General features: G+C 38.7%; 2 protein-coding genes across 3 annotated transcripts; both read left to right on the top strand.

Annotated features, from left to right (window-relative positions):
* The first annotated feature begins 3,035 nt into the window (after positions 1 to 3,035).
* On the top strand, positions 3,036 to 10,404 carry pdzd3b (PDZ domain containing 3b). 2 transcript variants are annotated; one of them, XM_044140877.1, is made up of 11 exons: positions 3,036 to 3,122; positions 5,469 to 5,484; positions 5,790 to 5,854; positions 5,946 to 6,157; positions 6,231 to 6,435; positions 6,531 to 6,667; positions 6,754 to 6,958; positions 7,042 to 7,238; positions 8,502 to 8,696; positions 8,770 to 8,985; positions 9,066 to 10,404. In XM_044140877.1, the coding sequence occupies exons 1-11, from the start codon at positions 3,107 to 3,109 to the stop codon at positions 9,096 to 9,098; spliced, it is 1,497 nt and encodes a 498-aa protein (XP_043996812.1). In that variant the 5' UTR covers positions 3,036 to 3,106; the 3' UTR covers positions 9,099 to 10,404. The 2 variants fall into 2 exon arrangements, with proteins under 2 accessions (XP_043996812.1, XP_043996813.1); XM_044140878.1 differs by lacking the exons at positions 3,036 to 3,122; positions 5,469 to 5,484 and having other exon boundaries at positions 5,965 to 6,157.
* An 89-nt stretch (positions 10,405 to 10,493) lies between these two features.
* LOC122844967 (ATP synthase subunit g, mitochondrial-like) lies at positions 10,494 to 12,205 on the top strand. Its single transcript, XM_044140881.1, has 3 exons — positions 10,494 to 10,697; positions 11,055 to 11,206; positions 12,007 to 12,205. Exons 1-3 carry the CDS (start codon positions 10,646 to 10,648, stop codon positions 12,103 to 12,105), a joined length of 303 nt encoding a protein of 100 aa, XP_043996816.1. The 5' UTR covers positions 10,494 to 10,645; the 3' UTR covers positions 12,106 to 12,205.
* Positions 12,206 to 12,856: the final 651 nt, after the last annotated feature.

The following is a 12,856-nucleotide window of genomic DNA, read 5'->3' as shown; positions in this document are numbered from 1 at the left end:
AGTTGGCTGTTTTTCCACTGACCATATTTATAGGAATGTTGATTATTTAGTCATTTAAAATCGTCTATAAATCTACACATTCACCCTGATACTTTTTCACTTCTGATATTTTTGTTAAGTACACAGTAGCCTACATGCTATCATTGCCAGATACAATGACCTAGCTGAGACTAAGTAAAAAAGCATGCTCCAGTGTCGTGAGGGGGGAGCATGGCCCTCTTTTGTTCCTGGGAGCTTTTGTGCCATGTTGCAGCATAGGTGGTTCCTGGCTTGCAGCCTCTGGCTATTGGGCATGTTCAGAGTTGGCTGTGAGGTGGCACAGTGGGGTTACTGCTCTGTAAACCCCCTGCGGCTGACCGATCAGGTAGGATGGCATGGTGACTTTCCTTCCTTGATCTCTCTGAGTACTGGCTGTTGTGGATTGCCAGAGATGGTTATGGGGGATTTAGTACCCAGTGTTTCTCTCTGTGCCTCTCAGGCCTGGGGGTGTGCTTTGCTGCCCACCTGCCTCTGTGTCATATGGTTACTCTGTAGGGTGGTGGTCTGGTGTCTGTCGACCTGGGGTTGTTGCTGTATAATTTGATTCCATATACAGCCGTGATTAAGAATAAAGTCAACAAATAAATTAGGAGACATTCTTTGGATATCTTAGTGCAAAGCTGCCCTACCACATGTCGGCAATAAGTTTCTACATATGATTTGCCATGGCTGGACAAATAAACAAAACTTGCTCGGCATTGTGTTGATACTCAACAGTGACAGTATCTGTATGTACAGTGAATCAGAGACTTTTAGACTACTGTCTCGTGACAAGATGGATAGTAAAGGACTCACTTTTGTCCAATAAAACCTCAAGGACAGACTGAAATTATGCAGAGTTCAAGGATGAGCAGCAGACGACTGGTCTCTGATAAATCCTCCCTTTAACTCTAGATTACACTTTGATTCTTGTATTCTACCAACACCGAAGCATCTTTCTGCAATGGACGTCTGGGGTGCCCAGGAACAATATCATGAAGAAGTACTGGGGCCAAAATGTCCTCAAACATCAATTTTTCAATTCACATGGCCATAATGTGTATTTTGAAGCATAATGGAGCTCTGTGTCACAAGGGACACGCGCAAAGGTGGTGTCTCAAGGAAAAAAGCAGGGTAAGCCGACTAAAAGCAGATGGAGACAGAAGCCAATAAATAACTCACACCAATAAAACAAGAATGGATAGGATTACAAATAAAAGTCTTTAAATCTTACATAACATTTTCATTACTATTCTGTATAGAAATATGTAAACATCAAAATGATCAAGTCTACAAAACACAACACTTTTGTCATTGCCAAAACATTGTACATTGAGGCTAGGGACACACAATCAATCTTTTTGAACTTCCAGTATTTCTCCTATATTTGCACTATTCCTCTTCAGTCATATGCAGCCCAATATAGCTTAACCTTTGAACCCTGGTTGAAGGGAAGTTACTAATTGACTGTGTGTGTGTGTGTGTGTGTGTGTGTGTGTGTGTGTGTGTGGCCCTATTCAGCTCTGAAGCATACAGAAGTACATTTTGGCAAAAGGAATTAATGTCAGAGTTGAGAAGGTCGAATAAAAACGTGACATTTTGATGTAAGATTTGAAACTAGTCAGTCTGAAGCTACCAACGAACAGAAACAGGCTAGAAAATCACTAGCATGTGGCTACAACTGCGTATCGAGGCTAAATGGATACTTTATATGTTTAGCAGCTTCCTATTGATAAACATACACTTTAGCCAAGAAATAGAAAACACAGTTAAATTAACTTCAAATATATTCAAGTAATTTAAACAGAGAAGAGCAATCGTGTCACCAAAGACCAGACTTAGTTTGCAGTTTGGTGCCATCTAGTGGCGGGATGAATTAATCGACCTTCAACGAATAATTTTCAACCAAATACTAACTTCTTATTCTACACTATAAAGTACACTTCCCAATTTAAATTAAACTGTCTGTATTGTGCTGTTGACTCATCTCTGTGATCTTGTAACAATATTTATTACTATTTTAAAATTTAATGATTTTTTTAATATAAAATGCTGTGCCATGTGAAATAATTTGGTCAAGTTTACAAAAGTGACATACACTTTCTTTCACAAAAAAAAAATAATAATAATAATTCAATTGAAATAAATTCTGTTTAAGATCATTTTTGTACGTTTTCATAAACTCTCGAACAAAAAATTATGAATTTAGGGTTTTAAAGATTACATATTCACGGGATAATAATCAGAATAAATTTTTTGCAGCTCATATTTATACATCTGTTTACATTTGGCTTAGTATCCCTTTGCAAGCTGCAGACAAAATATGTTTTCTTTTCTTTTTGTAGCCATCAACGTTTTCTTTCACTGTGGCTTCTGTTGGTTACATGTTTGATTGTCTGATCAGCAATGGAATGAATCCCCTAGGAAACAATTTGTGTTCAGTGGAATGAGGAGCCTGCTTGTGTTGGCTGTATCCCTCTCTCACAAAGAATGCGTTTTCTTTGACCTCAAAATGTTCCAGGGAAAGTTTGATGTTTCTGGGACAAGTTTTGTCCCACTTAAGCTGACAATAAACCAACATATTGTTTATTGTTTTCTTTCTGTGTCAACATCTTTTTTCACGCTTCAGCGGTTCTAGGCTTACGTGCGTTTTATCCTTCTCCTGTCTCGACGCAAAAATTAGATTCAAGACAGTTTCGTTAATTTCCTGTGCATAAAAGAAAAGCAGATACTACAATTCATCTTTTTGTAATTTAATCTTAAAATACATTTAACAGTTCCAGGAATATTCAAGGCCTCAGGTGTTTGCTAGAGAACATTAGTGAAAAATCAACATAGCAGCAGACAGGCCGTGACCCTGACAGACACTGGGTTGTAATTCTGTAACTGCGGCAGAACAATGATCTGTAACTTTCCCCGAAGTGTCCTGTGCGTTTTGTCTACAGAACAATGTGACATCGACATGTGTGCTCAAAACATCCCAGTCTGATTAAACAGTAACCCTCAGAGGGAGGAGTCTCTGCAGCTACAACCACAAAGGTCCATCCCTCTGTGAGGGTTTGCTGACCTGATGTGACAGAAAGACAGCATGAGCTCAGGTGAAGGTAAGGCGTCAGTTTATTTGGTTGTTTTACGTGCTTGGTTTGTGGCTTTACTGTATCAATAATTCCATTCATGTCTATCCGGTTTGTTCATATTTTTATACTCCCTGTATGTTCTCCAGGCCGCGCTCTTTTTGTTTGTTTTCCTATTATTCTGATAGTGCTGCGCAGGAATAATGCCTTGAAAAAACATGGTTTCACTTGATTGACTCTGATTACATTCACAGTTGCTGAAAAATATTTTTACATGTTGCTAATTGGACTTTTCAATTTTAATTTTAATTTTTTCAAATGATACCTATGCAAAGTACAAACTCCCCAGCTGCACACAATATTAGCTACCATTTTATTTGGGTTACCCCCTTACATAAGGAGTGAAAAGGAGGTTTATGAAAGGAAAAGCAAACAGTGACCCATTAGCTGTCCAGAGGTGCCTGAGTGGAGTGACACTGCTCTGTTGAGAGAGCCAAACATTGTTTAGCATTCGTAACTCTTAGCTCTGTCAGAGAGGCAGAAATTTTGTTTCAACACCATGTTGGACTGTTAGATAAGGCCACAGTGAGAGCTCAGTGTGACACTGCTGGCATTTTCCTATCATGTCCTTTCATCTGGAAGACAAATACAAATGTCCACAGCGCCTCGCAACAGTATTCGAACCAACTATTACCCGTTTTGTCACAATACAGCAACAAGCTTTAATCTTCTTCCCTGGAATTTTTACGTGACAAACAAAATCACCAAAAAACATGGTGCATTACCTAAATTAATATTCTTCTTATCTGGATACCCCTAAATTGAATCTCATGCAACCAACTGTCTCAAAAAGTCAATTAATTAGTGAAGGTGGGTAGTTTTGTCTCAGTGTAAATTCCAGCTATTGTATGAAAGCCTCCAAAGGATCATGGAGTAAGTGTAAAATGTCAAAAAAAGCAACCCAAGTCTGGATGGGGCAGCATACATGTTCTGTACGTTCTGTTCAGACACGATTTTTAAACATTTTGGCCAACATAAAAAAGTGCTTTGAACTACCTCGTTGCTGAAGTGCGCAAACCAAATAAACTTAACTAAATGATTGATACAGCCTTATTCCAAATTATATTAAATGAATCTTTTCATTAAGATTGTACACACGTTCTCCAGTGTGACATTGTGGAGCAAAGGTTTTGAAAACTTTTGCAAATTTATTAAAAAGAGAAAACTAATATTAAGCTGAAGAAATGCACCACCTCTGGTGAAAAACATCCAATCAGATCCAGATGGAGGGTTTTAGTGCTGTCAATCGATGTTGCTCAATGTGTTAATGGCGGAGAAGCAACTTACTGTCCCAGGAAAACGGTCATCATCGATGCACATGCTACCTAGCCTTAGCCTTCATGGCAAGCTATGTTGTGTTGAACCAGCTGTAGCACAGCAGAGAGCAAGAGGAAGCAGTGAGCACTGCAGTGATTGGCAGCGCTAAGACCTGATGTATTCTGCAATTAGTAATGGGAGCACTGAGAGAAGGCAGGGGAGATTGATTTTTCACAAATTATCTGACTTACTCTCATGAAATGATTATAATTTTAACAAATATATATATATAAACAAACATGTTTCATAAATTACAAACTGCAGCTTTATTCTCACTGACAGTCTGCAGGAAGACTTTGAAATCGATGCGACTTTGAAATCAATGCTCAGAGAAGGTCTCTGTATAATCTGACTGAATTCGTTTTGTTTAACCCCACCATACAAACAGCGTAGTTCCAATCTGAATCCAGATATTTCCTGATTTATTTTAGTACATTGCTACTCCAACAGAGTTCATATTTTGCAATCTCTCCAGGTGTTAAGAAGGGACAAAGACCAAAGATTACGAAATAAAGTCAATCCCAGTTTTATGGAGTTACACTTGTTAGTCAAAGTCAGCATGTATGTTGGTGAAAGCTTAGATATGACCAGTAGTGTAAGAATGAGGCTGTGCTATTAGGTAGACATAACCAGAGCCATAAGGTCCAGTTACAGCATTATCATATCATGGTTGATATGTGAGAAGTGTGTGTGTGTGTGTGTGTGTGTGTGTGTGTGTGTGTGTGTGTGTGTGTGTGTGTGTGTGTGTGTGTGTGTGTGTGTGTGTGTGTGTGTGTGTGTGTGTGTGTGTGTGTGTGTGTGCGTGTGTGTGTGTGTGTAGTGTTGCAAGCTATAATATTTTGAAAGTGCAGGTTAAAAATTTAAAAGGTAAACTGTATTATGTAAATCCCCTTATCTTTTCATCAGGAGATGTGCAGATAAGAAGTTTTATAATGTGAGTTTCATGCAGCCAAAGTCATTCATCTCATGTGTTCTTTGTTTTTCATGGTGTGCTGGAAGTTGTCATGTTGACAGAGTAAGTCACCTTTCTTGCTTGTTCCATTTGTTATAATACATTCTGAACACTAATTTACTGCCCAGCTCTTATTTGAACCTCAGACTTGGGTTACTATTAATTGAAAGGGAAATAGCTTAGTTAGACAATTTGACTAGTTCTTTTTACAGAATATAACAACCAGAAAAAGGACTGAACAGAAAGATGACTTTTTGCATCTTATTACGATATCTGTAAGCAGTTGGTATAACATGAACATTTCAGGGTTGCTGTAAACTTGAATACTATGACATTTCATTTACCTTTCATTCATTCTTGTCCTAAAGAAAATTTAAATTTGATCCAAAAGAGGGAATTGATAACCCTGCCATGGTCATCACAGACTGCATAGGTATGCAGCTTTTTTTTTCAAACTGCTGCACAACATACTATAAAGGAGACTTACTCTTTGAAACTGAGCCCTTTTTCCTCTTTTAAATCAGACTCTGTGTGGATTCCCAGGCCACGCATGTGTGTTCTTAAAAGAGAAGAAGGGGAGACCTATGGCTTCAACCTGAGGGTGGAAAGAGATCGCCATGGACACGTGATTAGAAACGTGGTTCTAGGGGGCATCGCAGCACGAGGTGGCCTTCGAGATGGAGACAGACTTCTAGAGGTCAACAACTGCTACGTTGATGATGTTCCCCACGCTGAGGTAAGCTCACTTTCTCCTGAGGTCACTCACTCTTGATTTGAGGCAAATCATACTTTCTATCTTGATCTATTAGGTTGCTAAGAAGATTAAGCTTAGTGGACAGCAGTTATGCATGTTGGTGCTGGACGGCGAGGAGTATGAGCAGGCTGTGGCAGGAGGTCAGGACCTCAGATTGTTGTCAAGGATCCTTGACGAAGAACCCTGCAAGCCACCCAGACTCTGCCACATCACCAAGGAGCCTGGCTCAGGTCTAGGTATCAGCTTTACTGCCTTGGAAGGTAACTCCTCTCCTGGTAATCACAACCGGTCCAATGTTCAAGATTAGATAGCTGTTTTGTTGAGGTTGGCTGATTGTCCTGTGTCTGCATCGAAGGAGAGAAAGGTCGCTTCTCAGTGAACCTGGTGAAAGGTAGCGCGGCTGAAAAGGCGGGAGTCCGCAAGGGAGATCACCTGGTGTGGATGAACGGAGTAATGGTGTCCCACCTTACACACTCTGCCCTCAGTCGAATGGTTTGTACCATGTGAGATGATGTTTAAATACTGTATAGTAGTATGATACTATGAATTCAAAAGTTATCGTTTCTGTTTTGTCATAGATGAAAAAATGCGAAAATAGCATCACAATCCTGGTGATAGACAGTGAGAGTGAGAAGATCTACATGCAGAGGAAGATGCCCATTTTGCCCGCCATGGCTACACCCAACAAACTGCCTTTCAGAGCCAGAAAGCTCCGCCTAATCTCTGGGCCAGAAGGATATGGATTTCTTCTCCGGCTGGAGAAGACACCATCAGGAAATGCTTGTGAGAGGAAGAAAATGGTGCAAGCTGAAATTTAACGAAACCTTGCTTGCCTTTTTGAGTTTTAGCTTTGTTTTATTCAACAGATCATGTTCTGCGTGAGGTGGACAGTGGCAGTCCAGCAGAGAGGGCAGGTATGCAGGATGGAGAGATCCTGCTGGAGGTCAATGGAGAGTCAGTGGATTCGCTCAGACACGATGAGATTGTGGAAAGAGTGAGACTAAGTGGAAAGCAGGTCTTCATCACCACAATCAGCCAGTCTGGGTTGGGATTTTACAACCAGGTGAGAATCTCTTATCTCATCCTCGACAGGGTCTGGAAGCCTTGGGCAATCCTTAAATTACAGATCCAGATTTCTTGTAATTTCTCAAAGTCATCTAATGGAATAGTGCAACGGGCTTGAGGAAAGGCTTTATGGATTTTGACTGGATATTTAAAATGTTATCTTCTGTTTAAGCAAAGATTATAAGAAGACCATTCTCCATTTGTAACAAACTGCCAACAACAAAGTGCCTGAAAATCCATTTATATTCTGGACCCACATGACCCTATTCAGAGTTGTGAGGTGACTGCTGCCTACTGAAAAGAAACACTCACCAATTCAAATACATGTTGGGTTAAGTCCTACCAATTTTATGGTTGAATAATTCATTCAATTACCAAACAATTAAAGCTACAAACTGTCATGAAATGGGTTGATGGTGGTGAGGATGGGACCCAGGTAGTAGTGCAAAAATTATTGTTTTAACAGTGATCTCAAAGGGTACAAAAAGTCCAGGCAGCACAAGTGAGCAATAAGGCAAGGAAATCAAACACTGGTAGCAACTGGAGCAGAGGACAGAGACACGACATATGACAAACCACGACAAGGATCCGACAGGGAGCAAGGGACACATGTGAGGTTAAATACACAGGGAGTAATCAGGGAATTTGAGACACAGCTGGAAACAATCAAGGGCAAAACACACAGATACAGAGACTAAATGAACCAAAAATCAACACAGAAACCTAAATCCTCACACAAACAGCCAACTGACCAACCCACCAACAAACAAGCAACTAACAAATCAGGAAAATGGGCTACAAACTAACCAACGTAGCTTTGTCCTTCTTTATTACACATTCTTGTTTTTTGGCAGGAGGAAGACAATTTCAAGATTAACCAACCAAATAAAAATGACCAACTGACCAACCACCAGAATAACAGAGGAACAAACCAACAGCCCAGCATATTAACCAACCAGCTAACCAACCATCCAAACAATTAATCAATTTTTTTTAATAGGCTGTACAGAAAAGTTGTAAAAAGTGGCCAAACCCCAAACAAAATCATTGTGAAACTGATAATAGTTACTCAGACACTGAATAACTATTATTGATCATTTTATAACTTTGCAGAAGAGTGTGTTTCCCTTAAACTAAAATTAGACGATTGGCAAATGAAGGGCTCAGCACAGAGTTCAACAGCAGATTTCCCAGCAACGTAACTTATGTTCACACCACATTTACTTTCCATTCCTTATTTTCTTTTGTTTTCTTCCTACAGCTGGGCTTATCTCCTCTCCTGTTCTGTGACAGTGAAACAGCTGAGAAAAAAATGGAGGAAATTAACGTTGAGCTGTCTCCAAAGGGAAACAATGGCTTGAGTGGTTCTAGACTCTGCACAGTCAAAAAGGATCCGCTTGGATTCGGCTTTCGTCTGGACTCTCTCCCACAGAGACGTGGGACTTTCATCAGTGAGGTGTGAACCAGCACTTTTGTACTACTCAGGCACAGATTAGTTTTGTAAGATTGACATTTCTCCTCTGCTGTAGGTGGGTTCTGGAGGTTCTGGTCAGAGAGCAGGACTGGCTGTGGGAGATGTTGTGTTGGAAGTTAATGGCAACAATGTAGAAGAAAAATATCTGGCTGATGTAATTAATCTGGTGAAAAATGGAGGGAGCTGTATTTCTTTATTAGTTATGGAGCGGACAAGCTATGACAAACAGAAAGAGAAAGAGAGATCAGCATCTAATGTCACTGACAGCGAGGTGAGGGAATCACAAATCCAATAATAATCAATTATTACTGAGCAATACTCTTACTAAGCACTATTCTTTTATTTCGGCAGGAGGAAGACAATTTTGAGATTTCATTTTTGTGAGCGTGAACAATTTTGAAGACTTTCCCCAGCACTACACACCTGTTTGAAGCCTTTATAAAGAGAGCTGAAGATGACGAAAACTTTTGCTATTGTCTTAGCAAAGGGAGCTCTATCACACCCCAGGGATTCAAAGCAAATCCAAACAAAACTGACAAGACAAGCTAAAAATGAATCAGTCTTAACAATATGGTATTTGTGATGGCGTGAGAATGCCATTGTTTTCAGTATTATAGGTTAAGGAGAGTTTTGGTCTGATAGATTACCTCGATTTAATATAGAACAAGAAATGCTTCAGAGCAACCACCTAAGGAAACAAACACGTCACAGTTTGGACAACAATTTATTAAAAGCAATTACAAAAGTAGTAATAAATATTTGAAAGAACTCTTGGAAAGTCATATAATCAGTATTTTGTGAGATTGTAGCAAATAAGGTGGTGGTGAGCACTATAGTTTTTTTTAAATGCATATATCTTCCATTTAGCGTGTGTTATGTAACTGATATTACAGATACTGTTGTGTAAAATTACAATAAATAATTACATTCCTTCACCAAAGGTTCAACTATTCCAAAAACTGTTATATTATTCTGATATTATATATATTATCCACAATTTTTTTTCCCCACGTTTAGCTACTTCCATCTTTTCAAAGTCATCACTTGACTTTATATCTAGTCAAATAATCTCTTGTCCGGCAGATGACGTCCCAAAGGCATCAAGAGTTTTTTTTAAGACCTTGATATGCTCATATGATCTATAAACATTTGGATTTCTGTTAAAGAGAATGTTGACTGCCAAAGTGCCACTTGTGACTTCAGCGATTGAAACCTTATCTCGTCTTATTTCAGCTGAAGCTAAAAGTGCTAGTCCTTAATTTTTACTTTATTGTCAACGTAGAATCGGGAAGGTCGGAGATCTTTTCCAGTATTAGAAACTGATTTATTGTTAACTTTTCAGCACAGGAACTGTAACAGGGGTCAGTACCAGTTTTAGAGGACCAATGTGGGGCCCTGACTAGAGAAGCTCACAGATGTACACAATTTACTTTAAAAGCTATTTATTTTTGTGTATCATTGTTGTCCTTTTTGTTTAAAACTTTTATGTGTAAATTAAACCATGATTTTGTTTATTCGTTTATTGTTGAATATTAATATGAATATTTAAATCGATTCAGAATGTACATATTTCCCGCAAAATGTTCAAGAATGACCAGGACGATTTTTTTTTAATTTGTTTTTGTCACGTTGTGAATAATAGTGGAGACGTCATCAAAAGTAAATAAACGTTTCAACAAGTCTTTAAAAAATTAACTGAGCAATGAAACGTGTTACTACAGTTTTCTTTAAACAAGCCACCAAGACTGAAAATGGAAAGAAGCCAAACACTGTAGGAACATTTTACGTCCAGAAGATGGCAGCAATGAGAGGTAAATGGTTTCTCTACAGGCAGCAGTGTGGTCAGCCGGAGTCAGTGGTCCTTCAACTGGAGGTTACATTCAGTGGGCTAGCCGAAACGGGGGATACTTAGCGTCTAAAAACGCCCCAACATGTCACAGATTGTGCAGAAACTGGTTGCTAAAGTACCTATTCTTGTTGATGGTGAGTTATTTTTCATTCTGCAATTTGAATTTATTATACAGACGGATATAAGTTATTTAATCTTCCTTAACAAGCCTTCTACGGATCAACGAGGGTGACCTAGCCTTCAGATGAATGAAGTGGATGTCAGATTAAGTGTTTCTATTTTGTAATACAGTTATTGGATACTAATTTATCATTGCCCTTGTTGTTTTAACCCGTTAAATTGTGGTTTATCTGCCTAATAAGTCCAGTTGTTTTCTTTTATTGAAAAGAAGACACCTAGCTGAACCGTTAATGTTGCCTAGCAACGCCGCGATTCTAGCTAAATCATCGTTAGAGGCCTAAGCTGACTGGGACGTATGTCTCTCCCTACAGCCGCTGTCACCTTTTCCAAACCTCATCTAGAAACCTTCAGGTATTACGCTCGGATTGAACTGGTCCCCCCGACCCCTGCCGAGCTCCCCAGAGCCCTTTTGGGAGCCTTGAACCTGCTCAACATTACCCGCCTCGGTCAGACCACTGTCAGGGTGCGTGAGAACCATGGCAACAAACCTGTTTAGGTGTCTTTATCGAGGCGGTAGCAAAATCTACAAGGGATGTCCATGTCGAAGCAATTTCTTTTGAAGGAACGACACAACAACCTTATTTTAGAATCTGATAAATCAAATGACAACTTTTTTGTCTGCTTTTTCTTTTTTTCCCCGCTGTTGCTAAAGAGCAAATGATCCTGTAACGAATGTACACTCATTATATTTCTATTTTTTAGCTCAGCCAGTTTGAAACAGAAAAAATACCCACAGCTGAAAACAGTTAATCTCCCCCTCCCCTTTTTTAGAGCTCAGTTCTTATTGACATGTATAAAATTACAGCTGATGTCCCAGAATATGTTAATTAATTAAAATTTTAATGTCCTGAATTGGCACGTGGGTCTGCAGTGGCTGGATTTTAGAACTTCGTGGATTGTATTGAGAAGGAGAGCTAGCTGACTGTCAATAACACTGAGAGATAATGGAGAGTGCACTGATTCCACAAGTTATTGTGCATTAAAGATAGAAAACAACATTTAGCTGGTTCTTTACAATGTTTTAAAACATTTTTTTACTGTCATTTCTAACTTTTACATTTTCCAAAAAATATAAAAGTTAAATTCTGGTTACTTTCGGAAAAAGTAAAAATATTCAAGTGGAGTATCTCTGTATTTTCTTCCCCCTGCCCCCAGTCATTTCATCCTACATAACACAACAAGACACCGATGAGCCATAATCATGTAAAGCTGAACCTAAACTGCATGGTTGCCTTGCTTATTAATACAACTTTTGTATTTCAGGATGTTGTGAGGAATGGAGTGGTGGCCACTGAAATTATGCTGTGGTTCTACATTGGAGAGTGCATTGGCAAACGCGGTCTGATTGGCTACAAAGTCTGATATTTTTGGACTGATGTTTCTTTTTTTTTCCTTTTGAGTGTTCTATGCTCAACCTACTGTTCTATGAACTAATAAACTGTTATCTATTGTTTGTTTCAAACTTGTTGCCTCTTGTGTTTAAGGACATGCTTTAATGTAATCTGCACATCAATTTGCCTGTAGTTCTACTATAAAATTTTGTTTCAGAATTAAAGAATATAAGAGTAAGAACTGTTTAATTTATTTACAATTGGGATAATTCATAAAATTCTGTGTCAGATGTAAATATTGTTATGGATGTATCTATCTTACAAGTTACTTCTGAAAATATAGTTATATGGAGTGAAGATGTATCTTAGTCCCAAACTGGGCCATGAAACTGGACAATGATCACAGAAACATCAAATATAAAGTATTATATCTTTTTAACTCTTGATATTAAATGTAGGTGTTTGTAAAATCTGTTAAAGAGCAGATTATTTTTATTAGCTCCTCATAAAACCCAACAGTTAACAGTTTATTCTACTTTTCCAGTGATTAGAACATATAGTTTATCCTTTTTGCACATGTCTAAGCAGTATGGAGAAAATTTGAAATCTGATACGATGCCAGATGATAAATCCATTACCGGCTAAGCTTTACTTAATACATAATTACTATTTTAGTGCGCTTTTTTCTTCCAGGCAGCAGGGGGCATTCGAAGTCTTTAAAACCGATTCAGTTTTCAGGTCTTTATCGACAAATAAAGTAATAAAATGAATTTGGTCAGATT

The sequence above is a fragment of the Gambusia affinis genome, linkage group LG15, assembly GCF_019740435.1.
Source record: "Gambusia affinis linkage group LG15, SWU_Gaff_1.0, whole genome shotgun sequence".
Classification (NCBI taxonomy): Eukaryota; Metazoa; Chordata; class Actinopteri; order Cyprinodontiformes; family Poeciliidae; genus Gambusia; species Gambusia affinis.
Note: the sequence above shows the minus strand (reverse complement) of the source record. Positions and strands in the feature narration are given on the sequence as shown.